Source organism: Amphibalanus amphitrite, unplaced genomic scaffold (genome assembly GCF_019059575.1).
Source record: "Amphibalanus amphitrite isolate SeventyFive unplaced genomic scaffold, NRLGWU_Aamphi_draft 000071F_arrow, whole genome shotgun sequence".
Taxonomy (NCBI): domain Eukaryota; kingdom Metazoa; phylum Arthropoda; class Thecostraca; order Balanomorpha; family Balanidae; genus Amphibalanus; species Amphibalanus amphitrite.
In genome coordinates this window covers 1,067,659-1,087,870 of record NW_024881567.1, presented here as the reverse complement: position 1 = coordinate 1,087,870, position 20,212 = coordinate 1,067,659, and the positions used below count along the sequence as shown (strand labels likewise).

The 20,212-nt window shown below is 48.4% G+C and overlaps 1 protein-coding gene across 1 annotated transcript in view; it reads right to left on the bottom strand.

Annotated features, from left to right (window-relative positions):
* LOC122379094 (aspartate aminotransferase-like) overlaps positions 1-20,212 on the bottom strand; it is a 250,586-nt gene that overhangs the window by 96,741 nt on the left and 133,633 nt on the right. Inside the window, exon 4 of the mRNA XM_043361024.1 lies at positions 6,028-6,219. Within this exon, the coding sequence (XP_043216959.1) occupies positions 6,028-6,219 (192 nt within the window). The remainder of the gene's footprint in view (positions 1-6,027; positions 6,220-20,212) is intronic.

Below are 20,212 nucleotides of genomic sequence, written 5' to 3'. Positions count from 1 at the left end.
TTCTACGTAAGACTCCGCTCGCTTCGCTCGCTCCGTAATAATCCAGGTATATAGGTCCACATATACAGGATGTTAAACAATTAGCAGAGCACAGCACATCTTTCGGGATTCATCGTCCATTATCTACTGAATTTATATGTGCTATTCATAGCATTGAATGCTGAAATAGGTAAAACTTACCTCAGACTAAGTTTCTCCAGTGTGCTTCTCTTCAAAGGAATCGCCAGACTATCACGGAGTGCACTGTGCAGTCACACTCACAACACACCACGCGAGCACCTCAACCGGAAATGGCGACGTGCGCGTCGCCGCGTGATCATGACGTCACAAGGGAGCCTGGCTCCTTTGTCGGCAACGGCGCAGAGGCGGATCGAGACGTGGTGATCGAGACAAAATATTATAAATTATCACAAAAAGAGGTCTCATGGGCTCTGAAATGCATAGTTTTACAGTGAACCCGACTAAAATAAGTGAGACCGCCCATTTGGTCAAACCTGGAAACGCCTCTGCTTCAAATACCAATTAGCGGGTCCACTGATACCTTCAAGGGAGTCAGCACGCCAACACCCGTCGCATACGCTTGAAGGGAGTCCGATACCATTACGTCACGAACAGGGAGTTGGTTGCCCTGAAACTGGTGTCCCACTCTCTTCAGGACACCCTGAAGGGAGTCAGACTCTCGAAAAAAGGTGCTATGACTCCCTTGATTCAATGACGTCACAGTGCAAGGGTGTCTGGAAACCCCCGGCCTCTCATCTTCAAAGGAGCCAGGTAAGTACAGATTTCGGTGTCGGGCACCTTTTTTGGTATTTAACCCGCGCGGGGCTGGGGGGGGGGTAAATTTTACCCCCCCTCGCGAATTTTTGCGATATCTGAAAAACGGCGGCGCGCAGCGCCGCCAAACTTTCAGTACCTTTTCTTACATCAATTTGACACGTTCCCTGAAAATTTGAGCGAAATCCGTCGGAAAATTTTTGAGAAATTGACGTTTTAGTGACGTCATGTTCGTCATTTTCGCCTCAAAAACGGCAAAAGTTCAAACGCCGCTAACATCTTCATTTTTAAAGGAATCAAGACGTAACAAAAAAGGTTATACGTAATTTTACTTTGTCTATCAAATGGCTATCTCGGTTTTTTGAAAATCTTGGATTTTGGCCTAATTTTTTTTCAAAAAACTGACTTTTTTGGGAAAATCATTATAAAATCCAAAATTTTGAGTCTATCGAAAAAACCGGAATATATGTCAGAGAAGTGGTCTATGTGCACCTACATACCAAATTTTAGAAGAATCGGTTCAAAAATGTGGGAGTTATTCAAAATTTTATGACGTCACGACACACAAAATTTTTGAAAAATGACTTTCTTGGAAGTTCTAGAAATCGTACGGAAACAAAAATAGCACCATTCGATTTGCCGTGAAAAACTGCATCAGATAGACACCTTTTTAGGCCTTAACAACCAACTTCAAAATTTGACCTCACTTGACCTGACCTTGACCTGACCTCGACCTGAAATTCATCCAGAGGTGGTCCATATCACTTATTGAGTGTGCCTATTGAATTCTATGAGTAAAGTGACCCATAAAACATGTGTCGCACATGCCCTTTTCTATATTTTGTTCTTTGGTGACGTGACCTGACCTGACCTGACCTTGACCTTGACCTCTGAATGATATTGTATGCAACGAATATTGTCTTGGTAGCCTAAGAACACGTTTTGGGCGATCAGTCTCAGTCCATGACTCCATTCTTCGGCAACTACGGTGCAAGGCCGATACTGTAGAAACTTGCAATTTGTACCCTTGACCTGACCTTGACCTTGACCTCAAACTTTAAATTAAGTACATGTTTTTAGTAGTTCGTGATGAGAGCTTTCGATTGGCGTTTGAATTTTCCAAATCGGACCGTTAGTTCGGGAGATAACAGGGGGGGTAAAATTTACCCCCCCCCCAGCCCCGCGCGTTCGGCTGGAGACCCCAGCCCCGCGCGGGTTAACCCTCGCACGACCAGGCCATTTCTCATAACACGAACGACCAGGGGGGGGGGGGTTGTTACGACCCCTCCCCTGGCGTTTCGAAACGGAAGGTCGTAGAGCTTAGCGGAAAAAACCAACGGATTGCTCTCAACGAGATCTCGCGATTGGTGGTATATTTTTTGGTCCTAGGTCAACATTTGACCTACTTATGACCGGTCAAAGGTCAAATTTTCCGAAAAAATCAAACTTTTTCAACTTTCCGCGGCGATTGCGGCAAAACGGTGGGAGATATCGACTTGAAACCTTCACTATCGTGTTCCTTGATCAATTCTCTATCGTTTGGTATGTATTTCGTTTCCCTAGCTCTAAAAATGGCGCGTTGGGAGCGCCGGAAGTCGGCAAGGTCACAGTCGGCGGCAGAAATTCGAAAAAATCAAAATTTAAATTTTTGAAATCTGATTGTATTTTTGGATTTGGGAGGTCCATTTGCTCCCTATAGAAGCTAATATTGCTGCATATTCCCATTGAGGTGACAAGAATTAGCAAAATAGTGGTTCGGGCGCTTTTCAAAAATAGTACCGGACGCTGTTCCTCTTGTGACGTCATAGCTCCGTGACCTGACCTGACCCGGTCAATTTTCTTGCACCACACGATAGCCAATGCTTGCCCCAACATGCATGGGAAGTTTCATCATGATCCATCAAACAATGTGGATATCACCGGCAGAAAACCTAGGGATTCGGCGCACACGTTTGGTAACTGTCGGCCGGAGGCCGTACCTCTTATGACGTCATAACTCCGTGACCTGACATGACCCGATCAATTTTTTTTCGGCAAAAGATGCGCAAAGGTTGCCCCAGAGGGTATTGAAAATTTCAGACCGCTACGACAAGCCGTTTAGCGTGCACTCCGAAAAAACCTCAGGGGGGGGGTTGATACAACCCCCCCTAGGCGTTCTAGGGTTAAATCGCACTTTAAGGGTCCATGGCACCCCCGTCACGTGACATTTCGAACCTAATATGGGTGCCAGGGACCCAATTATGGGAGCCTTCAAACCCGATTGTGGCAGCGCGACTCCTTAAATTGGTGCCGGGGTGTCAATTTTTTGACATGGGGTGCTAAAATTTCTAGCTGTGCGGCCACTGATGGCCCTATTTTGTTCTCTGGCTGGAGACTCATGACTTACACCTATAGGCGCCACGCACTGGCCTCTGAGAGCCCACATCGGCCTCTGGGGTTCCATACGGGCCTTTGAGGCCGCTATGGCAAGGGGCCCCTGTAAGCTAGCACCGCCCCTCCCCCCCCCCTCCGAGGGTTGGCAAAGTTGCCAAGTTGCCCCCACCCCCAAACGCCAAGTCTGCTACCGAGTACCGCCCCTGCATTCAGATGCATCCATTGTAAAAAATAACTTGCACTGCAGTGATTGGAGGCTGGGGCACTGGCTGCTAGCAAGTTTTTTTTCCCCGGGAAACCGAACTGGTAGTACCTACCGGACGTCTGGCCGGACCTTTATTTTTGCATTTGCTTCTGGGTGGGCAAATCGACGCCACTGGGTGGGCAATTGTGGTGACTGGTTGGGCATTTGCCCACCCAGTGGGTATGTTAAGCCCTTGTTACACTGCCGAATTTTGGTACACGAATGTGCACGAAGATGCAAGTCACCCTATGTCCGGACCGATTCGGGATCTTTCTTCCACGGTCTTGGCATTTCGCAGACCAGTCGGTGTCCACCGCGCGACTTTTATACGGTTCGTCACAACCGCCACGAATATTTCATGAAAAATGAAAATTTCGTGGCCGCTCACCGAATTTATAATAAACGAACATGATCGCCAAACAGTCGCCGAGTCACCGCCGACGTGTCGCTGCGTGCGTCGACTTGTTGCCAAGGATCGCCGACTATTCGCAACAGATCAGGGCCTCCTCTAAAGCCCCCCCCCCCCTAATCGTACGCGGCTCGAGGTTGATCCATGATTCGGCGAGCATCACGAATGAATGGCGAATCTGTGGCGAATAGTCGGCAGCACCTTGGCACTAACTGTTCGCCGATTTCCTACACGACGTGATTCGGCGACAGGGTCGTGGCCAAAATTCGGCAGTGTAACACAGCCTTAAAGGCTGTGTTACACTGCCGAATTTTGGTACACGAATGTGCACGAATATGCAAGTCATCCTATGTCACGGACCGATTCGGGATCTTTCTTCCACGGTCTTGGCATTTCGCAGACCAGACGACGTGATTCGGCGACAGGGTTGTGGCCAAAATTCGTCTAAAGGCCGTGTTACACTACGGCCTTTAGACGAGGCGCTGTTTCGCAGACCAGTCGGTGTCCAATCGGTCGTCGGTGAAAATGTATGGCGGGAAATATTTTTGCAATGAGTTATGCAGTCAAAGATTGGATTTTTATCGTGACATTTTTGACTTTGTATTCTGATGAAGAGCTGTGCTCGAACTTATTAACCCGCGCATGTCTGGGGTATTTTCCATAACGCGAGTGACGGGGGGGGGGGGGGGGGGCTCTCCAGAGCCCCCGTCCTATCTCCGAAACTACTGGGCTGAGCGTCAAAATTCAAACGGCAACTGATAGCCCTGGGAAAATTGTCGAACGAAACCTATTTTCATAGACTTCGAGGTCACTAATGACGTCACAGGTCAGGTCAAAGTAAAAATTGTCTGCATTTTTGCTTGTTCACAATTTAGGATCTGACCGCCGGCTGACAAGTCCAATCAGGCTCATTTTTGGTTTGCGCACTCCTAGATATATGCCTTAGATACCCTGAGGGTAGCGAACTTTTACTTCGATTTTTTTTTCAGTTCAAGGCCAGGTCATCCTAGGTCACGAAAATTGTATATAATAAATTGGTCACGTGACGCATGTTTTATGGTCCATTTTACTCGTAGATTTCGAAAACAATGTCGTCTGCGTCATTTGAGGTCATTTTCAGCTGAATTTACCGGAGGTCAGGTTACTTTCAGGTCAGAAAAGGTTAAATTTTGAAAATGACATTTAACAAAAAAAAGTGGCTATCAGATGCAGTTTGAGCTCAGGAACACGATAGTGCCATTTATGTTGCTGTACGATGTCAAAAACGTACTGAAAAATGGTCTTGAAAAAATATATAATTGTAAGTTTTTTACAATAATGCAAATAACTTGGCTATTTTTGAAGATATTGGGCTTAAACTTGCTAGAGTAGTTCATCAGTGTGTGCGGGGGTCCCGGGAGGGTAGTGGCGAGTAAAACATGTATTTGTTGCTGTTTTCTGCATTTATTAGCATATTGCGTGGTTGATTTCAAATATTTAAGGCTTTTGCTAAACATTTGGGTGGAAGTCTCGTCATTTTTCAATGTTTTCCCGGAATATGTGACGAATTAAATAGGCGTTGGTACGCTGTTTTTCGTGTTACTTTCTATCGAAGGAGCATGAATCTTCAATTTATATGAGGGGTAGTAAGTTTAATGTAAACCTTTTTTTTGTCAGGACTATAGGAGTGTTCCTCCTGGTTGGTTATTGACCAGCTGTTTTCTCTTCTGAATTTCTATGTGTCCTCTAGAAGTAGAAAAAGAGAGCAGTGCACCAGGACATCATGCTATTATATCACTATGTACATTGACATAGCATGCCTGTATTACCAACACTAGCACTGCTGCTTCTCCTTATATCAATGATCATAAATGGCAAAATCAACTATTAATGTTACACATTTAAAAAGGCCGTAACTTAAATCAAAGGATGGGAATCACAGTTGGGAACACGGAGATTAGGCCTTCCAATTTCGGAAGCCTTCCATGTTTGGAAAATGCATACCCATTTATGGAAGGTCCTTCCAAAAATGAAAGGCTTCCAAAAATGGAAGATTTGACCACAGTTTGCCCCACTGGTATGTGAGAAGCTTCTCAATGACATTATCGTCATCGTCATCGGTGACCTCGAGGTCAATGACATTAGGTTTCGCTCGACAATTTTTCCGGGGCTATCAGATGCCGTTTGAATTTTACGATCGGCCCAGTAGTTTCAGGGTAGGATTAGGGTGCTGCTCTTAGAAACTTACTGGGATTTCCCGGATTGGTGAGTACCATCATTCTGTGCGGCAGCATGCGCCTGGACTTGAACAGCGTCTCCAGGTGATCCGACGTCACTTTGAAGTGGGTCTCGGAGCCGGTCTGGATAACGGTGGCCACCTTGCCAGCCAGACGGCTTTGAGGCTCATATGTTGTCCAGGCAGGTGCTACCAGTATCAGGTCTGTGAACACATGTCCACCTGATCAATGTTTGTACAGTGTACACTAGGTCTAATAAAAAGTCACCACCACCAGTGGGCAGTGCCTCCGCTGAGAACATATATGGTTGATGGCTGGGATGATCATTGTGTTGGGTTATTTCCGTACATGTTCTGGGCTAGTGTGGCGCCACCTCCCGCTGGGTGCGCCTCTGAGCAGCCTCTCGCTGAGCGCGCCACTGCGACCGGCGCGGCGGCGCGAGGTCGCGCCACGGCCCCGGGCGGGCGGTCATTCTGGACCGGGGAGCCGCCACGCGCGGGTGCTGCCGCTGGTGCTGCTGCTGCTGGTGCAATGCCTGTATTGAGCACCAATACACGACTGATGGATACGCTGCCTGTGGCCTAACATTTGGCGCGGTCAAGGTAAGCTCATTTACGCTCCCTACTTTTGAGTTATGCTTGTTTAAACAATAACCGTTTTAGCAGCTCTTATGCTATCGATTTACGATAGATGAGCTCTTAGCCTACGACCTGAAATTTGGAAAAGGTGCAGTCGTTCTCGACCCAGATTTTGCTGATTTCAGGTCGATTATGTTAGGCAAATATTAAATCACGCTGAGGCACTGGCAGCGCCTACAGCTCATAAAGCACAGATAGCGTGGTCGTTTAAGACACGATTTTCAAATTATCTGGTTTTGTCATTGCATAACGTATCGTTGGGCGATACGATCATAGGGCTATATAGCGTTGTCGTTGCACGACACGATTTTCAAATTACCCGTTGGTCATTGCATACCGTATCGTTGGACGATACGATCATATTTATTAGTCGTCGTTCATACACTGCCCAAAATGTCGAACGAACTGTACTCAAAAATTCACAGCACAACAAAATTTAGCGGACGCGAGGAGGAAAATTGGGAAACGTGGATTTTCCGTTTTGAGACGCGTTTTGGTGACTTGGAGAAGACAAAACTAGCAACTGCCCTGCTCGACTTGCTGGATGGTGCTGCTTTGGACGTTTGTGGGAACTTGGACAAAGGAGCCAGGAGCGACTACAAGGAACTTAAGGGGGCCCTACAAAATAAATTTGGATCTAGCTGCGACACGCGACGGGCTCGGGCAAAGTTGCGTTTTATCCGTCAACTGCCTGAAGAGAATATAGAATCATTCGCTGATCGCGTCCGAAAACTCACAAGCCTGGCACACCCGGGGTTATCCAGTGAACAGGTGGATCATATAGCGCTAGATCACTTCCTGTGTGGTCTGAGCGATCTTAAGCTTCAAGAGAAGCTGCACAATGACCACACTGTGCTGTCGCTTCAAAAAGCGGAGGAAGTCGTCCAAAGACTTTGGGAAAAGGACCTCACTCTCGCCGTTATGCGGGCGTCCGCTGGTCATGACACGACGGTGGCAATTTCGGCTAAAGAAACGCAACCCATTGAGGGTGGACAGGCACCAGATATTCTGACCATCCTTGGAGAACTCCGGAGTGAGTTGAATGAAATGAAAGTCCAGGTGACCGAGCACTGCAAACCAACCGACAGTAAACGAGGCGTTTGTTACCTGTGTGGCGATACCACCCATTTCAAACGCGATTGTCCGCGGTTTTCAAACCGACAGAAACGGACAACACGGTCCGTTGCCCCGAGGGCAGCACCGAGCGCGATTCCGCCCGGTATTCCCTACCAGGGTTGCGGAAGGCACGGCCACGCGCTTCACGAATGTTGGAGAACGCCAGTCGCAGCAGGGGGCATCGCTCCCTCGAGCCCCGCACGCGATAATTCTGGCGCTGTTGGGAACACTACAGCAGTGCCTGGTCAAGAAGCAAGCCCCAAACGCGCTTCAGTGATCAAAATCGAAGTCGAAGGACGCAGTGTATGGGCCCTCGTTGATTCCGGAGCCGATGCGTCAATGATTGGACAAGAATTCGCCCGAGCGGCTGTACAGAAAGGAGCGTCCCACAAAGGAAATTTTGGAACAATAACGCAGGCAAACGGGCAGAAAATACAGGTCACCACACAAGCAGAAGTGTCGTTCTCGATACAAACCTCGCAGTTCATCCAGCCTATGTTGGTCATTCCAGGCTTGATCTACCAGGTCGTTCTCGGCCGAGACTTCTGCTGCCAGCACAAAACAGTGCTAGATGACAGGGCAGGGGTTTTCAGAGTGGGGAACGTCGAGATTCCTTTACCAACATATTCTGAGTTACGACCGCTACGAGCAAGGGTGGTCACTTGTGCCTCAGTCACCATCCCCGCTAGGTCTCAGACCCTCGTTCAGGCCGAGGTCGAGATCCCAGATGGAGGCGTTAAAATCACTAAAGAAGCCACTTGGGAGGGTGTTCTAGAACCTCACTCAGTTGAGAGCAGCCAAGAGTGGAGGGTCCCTCGTTTAGTTACAGAAGTGACGAGCGAGGCAACCGTGCCGATTCAGGTCGCCAACATCGGGGGCAAAGCAGTAACGATCCCTCCAGGCACAGAAATCGGTACACTGTACTCTATTCAAGAAAATGGCAAGGGTATGTACGACGTCCCGAGCTCTTCAGCGGCTTCAGCTGAACTCAGTGCAGGGACGCTCGATGATCTCTTAAGCGAACTAAAACTCGAGTCTACTGCCCTTTCAGAGAGTGGCAAGACCTCGCTAACACAACTTGTGTCACGATACCAGGATATCTTCAGCACAGGAGAGTCCGACATTGGAAAAACAAAGCTTCTACAACATCACATCGAAACTGGAGGCGCGGCTCCGATCCGACAAAGGCCACGACGGATCCCAATGAAACTAAGAGAAGAGGTGGAAAGACAAAAGGAAAAGATGTTGAAAGAGGGAATAATCGAGGAGAGTTCCAGCCCTTGGTGCTCACCCATCGTTCTGGCCAAGAAAAAAGACGGCAGTTTCAGATTCTGCGTCGATCTTCGAGCAGTGAACTCTGTCACCCAAAGTCTGCCAGTCCCTCTCCCGAGGGTGGATGACAACCTCGACAGCCTCGCGGGGGCAAGCCTGTTCTCCACCCTCGACATGGCCTCAGGCTACTGGCAGGTTGATGTCGCTGAAAAAGACCGAGAGAAAACCGCTTTCAGCACGGGAAAGGGCCTGCACCACTTCCGGTCTATGCCTTTCGGCCTCAAGAACGCTGGAGCCACGTTCCAACGACTGATGGAACTAGTGCTGGCTGGAATGGACTCAAAAAGCTGCCTGGTGTACATAGACGACATTATTGTCTTCGGAAAGGATCAAGACGATCATCTCAAGAACCTGGAGGAGGTCTTCCAAAGGATCAGGACAGCAGGGATGAAACTAAAGCCAAGGAAGTGCTGTCTAGCCCGCGACGAGGTAGTATTCCTCGGACACAAGGTGGGGAAGAGCGGTGTGGAGCCAGACCCAGCAAACATAGAGAAGGTGCGTCACTGGCCTCGACCACAGAAAGCCGAAGAGCTGAAGAGTTTTCTAGGGCTCGCAGGATACTACTCGCGATTCGTGCCCAACTATTCTGACCTCGTGCGACCCATCAGAGAAGCTGCTGAGAAAAAGGGTACTGTAGAATGGACTGAAGAGCTGGTGGAAAGCTTTGAAAGCACTAAAACGAAGCTGACGTCGGCGCCAATCCTCACCCTGCCAACCTGCAAGGGCGAGTTCAAGGTTGCAACCGACGCCTCCAATACTGCAGTCGGAGCGGTGTTGACGGAGACCATCAACGGCGATGAGAGGGTGATCGCCTACGCCAGCAAGGTGCTCAACAAGAGTGAACGTCGATGGCCGACGTATGATAAAGAACTTTGGGCAATTGTATGGGCTATTAGACATTTTCGCCCATATTTGGCTGCCACAACGTTCACGGTGATGACGGACCACAAACCGCTCAAGAACATTCCCCGCTCGATCAATGTCGACGGAGACGCCACGGGGCGACGTGGCAGATGGGCAATCGAACTCAGCACATACGACTTTGACGTTCAGTACCGAAAGGGCAGTGACAATGGCAACGCCGATGCCATGTCACGACAGAACGCCGATTTTCATCCTGAGGTCGAAGAAGCCATGACCGCAGACCACGAGGCTGTGACAGACGCGATGAACACGGAAAAGCTCAGACGTGAGCAGGACCTTGACCCCATTCTTGGAGAGGTGAAGGAGTGGTTGATGACAGGACGACTCCCTCCGAAGAAGGAAATTCGAAAACGAAATCGAAACCTTAGAATAATGGCTCGATTGTTCGACCAGCTGACGATAGAACAAGGCGTCATGAAACTGAAACACCAAGAAAGAGACTGTCTAGTCATTCTCCTGCCCCGCACGTATCGGGAAACAGTTCTGAGCATGCTGCACGACGACAAGACGGCAGGACATCTGGGCACCAACCGCACGCTTGAGAAAGTAGCGGCCAGGTTCTTCTGGCCCGGGATGGGAAAGGACGTGGTCCATCACTGCGAAACGTGTGAAGCCTGCCAGCGCCGAAGCAGACCAACACCACGGTTACAGGCCTCTCTTCGCACCGACGCCTATTCAAGACCATTCGAGAGAGTCGCAATTGACATTACCGAGATGCCGATGTCAGTACGCGGAAACAGGTATGCCCTGGTGGTGATGGACTACTTCACCAAGTATGTCTACACTTACGCCATGCCCAACCAGACGGCCGAGACGGTGTCCGATTGTTTACTGGACATGGTTCTACGGCAAGGCGTTCCTGAAAGGCTCCATAGTGACCAAGGTCGACAATTTGAATCGGCCGTCTTCCAGTCCTTGTGTAGGCGGTTGGGTATCGTGAAGACTAGAACGTCACCATAACGACCGGAGAGCGACGGTATGGTAGAACGATTTAACCGCACGCTCAAAGACATGTCGTCAAAATTCTTGAAACCATGCGGGTCCGACTGGGACGATCACTTGGCGTCTCTCACCTTCGCCTACAACACGTCAAAACATTCGGTTACCGGGTTTACGCCATTCTTCCTGGTGCACGGACGTGAGGCCCGCCTTCCAGTCGACGAAATGTTTGGCGTGGAAGGCAAAGTGTCGATTGTCGACACTTATGTCGAAAACAAATTGCGTCAGCTTAGACACGCCTTTGACAAGGTCGAGGAGAACATCGGCAAGGCCGCTCGTTACATGTCGGAGACGCACGAGAAATCTACGAGGGAAATACAGTACGAGATAGGTCAGAGGGTATGGCTGTTGGACCACACCAGTAACGTTGGTGGCAAGCGCAAGCTAGCCTTGCGATATAAAGGACCAGCAACTGTCTTGCAGAGGCAGGAACATCATGCCGAAGGAGTGACATACAGAGTCAGCATGCCAGGAGGGAAAGAAGTCAACGTCCATCACAATCACCTGAAACCTGTCAAGGTGCGGAAGAGAGACGATGCTGCAGAAGAACCAGCTACATACGACCGACGAGAGAGGAAGCCAGAGGACACGGTGCACACGCCGCCAGACACCGACATCATATCTAAGGAGAGTATACCACCTCCCATTTTCTTAAGAGTGTCCAGTAAGACAGGCATAGATCGGCCGTTACAGTCACCGGTCGGATATGTGACACAGTCTGGACGGGTGTCAAAGCCACCAGTGAGATACCCTAGCTAAGAATCGATTTTAGAGCTCAAGATTATTGCAATGCGATCCAAGTGTTACAAAAAAGTTATTGTCCATGTATTAAATGTTGTACGTGTTTTGATACGCTGATATTTCGCATACCGCCAGGCATGAGCCGCGTCACGCGCCAGACGACCCTGACGTGCTGATGCGGCTGTTCACTCGGCCACGGGCTCGCTGCAGTGGACGAACCGCAGGTCCGGACGGAGGCTCCCAACGCGGCTCAGCATTCTGCGGCAGCGCTATAGGCGTCAGCGGACGCTATCCCGAGTGGCGAGGCCGATTAACGAGGCCCGATGCTACTCGATTCGTCGATGCCGGGACCTTCGATTAAATTGTCATTTACTGTCGGCTGTCGCGGTTCAGTCCAGTAATTATATGCAATACGTATAAATGTTAAGTTAGTTAAGTGGAGAGCGAACAGTACGCAAGAGTGTATTTTCAGACTGTGCATGTTTTATTCGCAGCTTGTATGCCAAAGCTTTATGGGGGGAGGTGTGTTGGGTTATTTCCGTACATGTTCTGGGCTAGTGTGGCGCCACCTCCCGCTGGGTGCGCCTCTGAGCAGCCTCTCGCTGAGCGCGCCACTGCGACCGGCGCGGCGGCGCGAGGTCGCGCCACGGCCCCGGGCGGGCGGTCATTCTGGACCGGGGAGCCGCCACGCGCGGGTGCTGCCGCTGGTGCTGCTGCTGCTGGTGCAATGCCTGTATTGAGCACCAATACACGACTGATGGATACGCTGCCTGTGGCCTAACAATTGTTAGTAGTGTACATTGTTAGTTGTAGTGATGATGAAATAGCCTTTGCTCATTCTTTATCGAAAAATGACGAAAAAGCAAAAAATATATATTAAGTGTTTGAGCGTGCATAATAAGTCGTTAAAATTGAAGATGACAGTTTATGTACAAAAAGATATATTCAGGCAGGCAGGCAAATAAGTCAATGTTTTTCGTTCACAACGAATCGCAGTCCTTTTCCTCTTGACTCTTTCGAAAGCTCCCATTTTACTCGCTGACCTCAAATTTTTTACCAGATTTCATTTTCCTCGTGTCCTGGCATTATACGATGGTTTCAGCGGCCGACAGCCTGGACCGGTCCCACCGCCTTGGACGTCCACAGCCAGGCAAGGTACGGCCGATCCTCGCCAAATTCGCCACAACAAACGCTCGACAAAAACTATTCGATAAGCGAAAGGAGCTGACGGCTGAAAAGGTGGGTGGCCATCCGGTGCTGACCCGGTCAGTAATTAGCCGCATCTTTGTGTCAGAGTGCCTTACAGCTAAGAACCAGCAGCTATTCTTCTTGGCAAAGCAGCTCCGGAAACGAAAGTCACTGTGGGCCGCCTACACGACCAACGGCTGTGTGCGCGTGAAGAAGACAGAGGGAGACATTGCAGTCTCAATCAAAGAGCCAGCTGACCTTGAAGATATCGTGGGAGCCGAAGCTTTCCGGGAACTCCGACCACGGGAGACCGAGCCAGCCCGCTCGGCGCGCCGCGGGTCGGGGCCCGCCTGGCAGGCCTCTGACGCCATCAACGCGTGGGTGACCGAGCGCCGCCGCGGGAGGTCCCCCGCCGGTCGGGGCGACTGAGGGGACGGCCCCCGCCGCTGAGCTAACCAGCCGACCATCGAAGGCATTATAATGGACGGTTTGCGCAGCTGCGCAAATACTCGGACTCAGGCAACACCTCATCAATCAGCTGCTCACCCCGCAGTCTCCGACAGTGGGCGTGTCGACAGGGAACGATTCCCGGGCGGTGACCGTTAGGCGAGCCGGGCCTACGCTGTGAGTAGTGACACCCCACCTCCCAGACGGGCCGGCACCCCCCCCCCCCCGTCCTCCCGGCTGGGGCTGGGTTTCCGGTGCCGGTTCGCACAGCGCCGGCCGTACATGCGTCCAGTGTTTAACATAACCGAATCACCTTACATGACCTTGTGTATATTGCATATTGCCCATCATATATTGTCTTGTGCTCAGTGTGATATGATTTCCCACCTGACAACGATGCACGAGTTAACCCTCGCATGTGTGCGGCGTTTGCCAGCTTCTAATGTGTAGGGGGGGGGTCGGTTGGACCCCCCCCCTTGCCGTTTGGCCCCTGATCGAGCTAGAGCTTCGCGGAAAAAACCAGCGTGTTGCCCGTGACGAGAGGAAGCCGATGATACCCAATTTTAAGGTCCTAGGTCATTGGTTGACCTTCCAGGTCAGGTCAATGACCCGAAAACCGGGAAAATCGGGACCTGTTAGAAAGTCGTAAAGTGTGGCTGCTAAGGGGTTTTTCGGGGTGCTGATCACGAATATCGTGTTAGTTTTGATCACAGATGATGTCTTGAAGCATTTAGACCAGGTCGGGTCAGGTCAGGTCAGGTCAACCAGTAGGCGTCGTGACGGGTATTCGTAGTACGTGTCAACCGCCTCTGACAGCTTCGTAACATGTTACGAAGTCACCAAAACTACTTCGTAAATGTTCAAATGGTTGCTAAATTCGAATTCAGCTCCAAAAACTATCCTAGAAACATGTAAAACTCGAAAAAGTGAACCGAGGTCACCCGAGGTCACCAAAGGTCAATGACCTGACCTGACCTTCGGGTGACCTTGACACACACGGGAGTAACATCAAATCACATGTTTAAACGTTTGAAACCACGAAAAGCTTGCAAACACGCGGCTAGTGCGAGCCGACATACGCGAAATCGCGATTCCGGCCAAACATGGTCTCGGAAAAGAGGTCACAGGTCAAAGGTCATTTGGGTCAGGGTCATGAAATTTTCAGGGTAGGTGTAAAATTGATCAATGCGAGGGTACTGAAAGTTTCGTCGCGATCGGCCGCTTTTTACGCGAGTTATTCGCGAAAAACCATGGGGGGGGGTCCATCCGACCCCCCCCCTACACATGCGAGGGTTAACGATAGCTGTGCCCAGTCGTCGTAGTCATTTTTTATATGCTTTAACGTTTTCGGAACTATCAATGTCTATCATCTCCGCTTTCTTGACGCATAGAGACAAAATAGAGATAGAGACGCATAGAGACATATGCGGATGTACAGGGACCCGCAGTTGCTACTGTACACATATATTACCAATTTAGAATTGTGCTATTATTTGCTAAGTACTGGCCATTGGAGAAAGGAAATGTAGCGCAAAGTATGGAGGAATAACACATGTTTGCTCCTAGTACGTATGTTTTGTATAATTCCTCTTACCGCAACAAATATTCTTCCAAAACTACAACCGTGCTATTTTTCCGCGCCGGTTGCCTCCCCAGAGCCCGTCCTTGGTATCGCCTATAGCTTCCGTTCCCGCTACGTGAATGAAAGTCACGTGACTACTACAGGTTTGCGCTCAGTACTAACACACCTAGCCCGAGGGCCGGTCCGTAGCGGGGAGGGGTAGAACGCCTGAGCTCCAGCGCAGTGGAGGTGGTGGTGGCCCGTATCATAAAGAGACAACCGTAAGCAGAACTACAATTGCCGCAGTATAAGTTTATGATCAAGTTTTCTTTAAATGTATTGATTGACAAGTAAGTGCAATGCTTCTCCGATATAATAAAACGGTGTCCAAGGCCTTGGAAGAACTATAAAACATATTCAGCAACGTATAAATTTCTGATACAGGCCATGACCTTTCACCTTGCCTCCAGGGAGGACCGCTCAGGAAGCCACATACCGAACGAATCGAGGCCTCGCAGCGCGGCGGCAGAGGAGTTGGATAAACCATCGCCAGATCTTTCGATTACTTATGTTTCCAGAAGAAGGAGGGGGGGGGGTGGAGGGTGAGGTTTTTTCAACCCACTCACCAATCCTTTCCTTATTAACCACACCGGTTTTGAGTAAACTTTAAGCATTGGAATTCAGGCCAGTGATCCTGAAGCATTATTTTATTTTTGTCGTGCATAAGCTGGGATGACGTGGTCCGAGTTAATTGCGAAGAAACGGTTTTAGTTTCAGAACATTTATGAGGCTAGCCGCGCCAAATAGTATACGTTTGTTGTAAAATGTCAAATAGAATGTTGACGTGCTATCCAGATGATGGAATTTATTTGACACAAGATGTCAAAAAGTGGCATCGTTAGTCATCCTGCATACCTACCTTTAAATCGATTCGTCACCTTGGTTCGAGCTCAATAGTTCTTTTCGCGGATGATCGGTTTCGTTTTCTTTTTTTTGGGGGGGGGACAGTTTATGAGCCAGTGACCACCCTCCCCAGTCCCCCAAACAACAATTGTTGACAAATACTGTGATGGCCTAAAAAATGCCCTCAATTGTGTAACGTAGGGAAGAATGAGGTAAGTTGAGCCGCTTTTTGTTTTTCGTAAGCTACAGGCTAACTAACTGATCATTTTTCTGCGTTTACGGGTTGGGCGGACAGAGTGGTCATTTGCGCATGTAATGGTGGCCAGAAATGTTTCATACCGCTTATTTTTGTACTGAAAGGCTACGTCAAAAATCATCTTGCACGTTGCTCATCTTACCCCATGGGCGGGGTAAGTTGAGACACGTCGTGGGGAAAGTTGAGCATGGATAGAAAAAGCGAACCTCTTCTTTTCCCGGGCGCGGCGAAGAGTGGGCTCTTTTATTTACTCCATGGCATACATACTTATGGCAAAGTTTTTTTCCTCCATCAAAAAGTGACTGTTTTAAGCCTTCCAATAACTCGTGAAGTTTTCTATCAAGGAAGAAATCATTTTATCCTTCAGATAATCTGCAAATCACTTACAACTTGTGTAATCAACAAAGAAAAACTATTTCCTACCATTTCTATTCAGCAGAAACAAGCACAGCTCAGTTTGGCTGTCGACAGCGGAGACAATGGCTTATTCGGCTCATCTTCCCCCAGGTGAAAATTGCTCATCTTGCCCCACCCGTGGCCATTTTCGATTTATGACACCCGCTAAGGAAAATAACCATACACCGCAGATAACAACCATCTCATTTTAAAGGCAAAACATGTCTTAGTTATCAGGGGCGATACCACATGTTACCGGGTGCTGAGCGTGAGAACGTTGCCGTCTCACTTGAAAGACTGCAGCATCGTAAGCGAACGGCACATGGAAGCTCAAGTCAGTTAGCGCCATAGGAGCTGATAAACATGGGGTGGCTAAACTTGCCCCTTGGCTCATCTTACCTCAGTCTCCCCTATTTGGGGCTCTCAACCTTGATTTGTTAAAGTTATTTGTCTGTTCATTATAAAAGGCGCTTACATTGTTCAAGAATTTATAGTATTCGAGCTCGTTGGTCTTAAAAACTGCTATCGAAGTAAATTAAAGTGCTTCGGGCTTCGGCACTTAAAAACCAATTGATATTTAACCCTCACCTATTTAGGCATTTTTTCAGCGTCTTACCTGTAGCGGAGGGGCGTAGAAACAACCCTCAGCCATTCGGCCCTTGATAAAAAGAGCCAGAGCTTCGCTGAAAAATAAAAAAGAGCGAGCTGCTCGTGACGAGAGAAATCCGATGATTTGAGGGTCCTGGTCATCGCTGACGAGAAAAAGCCAATTATTTTTATGTTCTGGTCAATGCTGAGATCCTAGGTCACTGGTTGACCTCCCAGATCAGGTTAATAACCCAAAAGCACGGAAAATTGGGTCCTGCTAGAATTTCTACAGGTGAAGTTTGCTGAGACTTGGCTTGCTTCTGACTCCGAATTTGCACTTGCTTTGATCAAAGACATGTATCAAAGCATTTGGGGTAGGACGGGTCACGCCAGATCACCCATTAGACGTTCTGCCGGCTAATGTTAACGAGCACTTACAGCCTTGCAACATATTGCATAGGCACTATAACTGATACCTAAGTATGCCCAGTTTTCAAATGCTAAAATGGGTGCTAAATTTCAAACCAACACTTCCTAAAAACCACAGTAAAAAGGTGTAAATTTAAGGAAGTTAACCGAGATCATTTCAAGTAAATTACCTTAACCTGAGTTTCACGTGACCTTGGCACCCACAACAATCAATGAGACAAACATTAGATAGCATATTTCACATGTTGTCACGTTGCTAATCACGAAACGACTATGGAAACACACAGAAGATGTGCGCTGACTTTCAATTGCTATTCTGGCCTGACATGATCTTGGGAAAAATAATCACAGGTTAAAGGTAATTTGGTTCAGGGATTTAAAATTCTCAGACAAGACGCAAAAATGATAAGGGCTATTTAATTTTCCGGGAGGTTGTAAAATTGATTAACTCCAGGGCACCAAAGAATCGTCGCAATCCTTCGCTTTGCCGCGATTTATTGGTGAAAAACAGGGGGCGCGGTCTACTTACCTCTACTTATATGTGTGGTGAGGGCTAATATTCATTTTATCTGTGTTGATGAATGTGCAACAATTTCAATATGAACTGAGACCAGTCCATATGATTTTTTTTACTCACGGACAATGACAATATAAAAACAATGCGAATAAAATCAAACGTTTCGGACAACAACGTGCCTTCGTCAGTGGAGAAAAATGAGTGTATAGGTTTAACATCGATGAGAACTAAATGCGGCACCGTCTCGGTCTGGCCAGCCGGGTTGCCGATAAAATACACAAATGTTTATAAGCTTCCATGATGTGCTTAAAAACTGCTGAAAATATATCTTAAAAAAAAAATAAAGATAACTACTTCATCGATTTTATCGAAAGAAAACATGTATGCCTAATTACTTATTTTTTGCCACTGACGGAGGCACTTTTTTGTGCGAAACGTCTGGTTTTATTCGTATTGTTATTGTATTGTCATTCCCTGTGAGAAAAAAAGGATAACTCTTCAGTTAGTAACCATAACAGCGAAACGGCTTATTGTAACACAATTCACTGTGTATACGAAACCTTTAACCCTCGCCCGCACATGCCATTTTCCCATCCTAGAACGCACATGGGGGGGGGGGGTTGCCACCCCCCCCCGCGCCATTTCGTTCCTGTTGGAGATAGAGCTTAGCAGTAAAGACCAAAAAGATTCTTTGGGAAGAGACGAATCCAATGATACCCAGTTTTACCTTCTCAGGTCAGTCATTGACCTTCCAGGTCAGGTCAAACTAAAAAATGTTGCTGTTTTGGGTCACCGTTGGATATCAGGTGCGCTGCTTATCAAATACCGATGACGATGCTGTTTTCTGGTGCCAAGCCAGCTAGAACCTCTTTGTCACACTATCCGACCAGAATTTTGCTGCTGAGGTCATTTCAGGTCAAGTTAGGTCAAGGTCAATTATATGTGTTTGTATGTCTGTGTGTGTCTGTGTGTATACTGATGTGTGCACCGATTGTTTTTGGGTCCATATCACATGAAATCATGATCTGAGAAGCTTTTACCAAAAATGCAGTCAAAAAACTTCACAAAAAGTAAATTCAGCTTGCCTAAAACGCAATTATCTTAGATGACCTAGGTTGACCTTGACCCTGACCTTGACCCCTGTACATCGTCGAACAACATGTTCCATGATAGGTGGGAGGTAAGACTGGCAAAAAAGGCCGAAATCAGGGTGTCAAAAGCTCACAAGGCCCATGGCAAACGCAAGATGTTGAGAATTGGCCATTTGGGTCATGACATGACCTGAAAACAAGGTCATATCTCCGAAACCAAAAATCACAGAAACTTGAAATTTTCAGTGGACATCAAGAAAGGATAGACGAGCAGCTATACGAAAAATCAGCTTTCTAGCTCTAAAAATGTTGAGTGCAGAGCAGAAAGACTGCCTGGGGGTGGCAACCCCCCTCCCCCCCCCCATGTGCGGGCGAGGGTTAAGTCCCTAAAAATAATTATATTTACAACTTTTAAAAAGATACAGCTTATACAGCTTGGACAAACAATTTTTTCTGCATTAAGATAATATTAATTTATCTCCACAGAATAAGGTAAATTAGTGCTGCTGAAGTTCGCTTTCGAAGCGTCCCCTCCAAGCATTCCACAGCTCTCGTGCCATTTTGGATCACGGAACATAGCTGGGCGCAGGACAGGTCGTCTGCGAGCTTAGACGGACCACGTGACCACCTCCTCCACTCTCCCTCACTCCCGTCCCCTTCCCCAGCAGGGCGTCCGATCTAACCGCGCCCCAGGCAGTCGGCTCGGTCCGACCCTCCCCATGGTCGAGCCACGGCCCGGTGCCGCCTGAGTTTGTGCCGGGTGCAAAACTGGAGCAGTAACTAGCGCCGGAACTTGTAATCAGCACGACCATCGTCAGATGGCAGGAGTGAATGGAATAAGCGGTTCCAGGTTTCAGAAGGAATGGGGCAGGAAAAAGCGCTGAAAACAATGTTTTGCTGATATAGCCATAAAAAGTTCACTGAATTAGGAGAGCAGCACATCAGTTTAAAGCCCTTCAGATGGTGGTTTTAATAAGCACACAATCGTTTCCCAATTCGCCTCCAACGGTGCCACAGGCAAAGAATACGCTGAAATACTAGTGTGTACAGAAGCAACTGCGGGTCCCTGT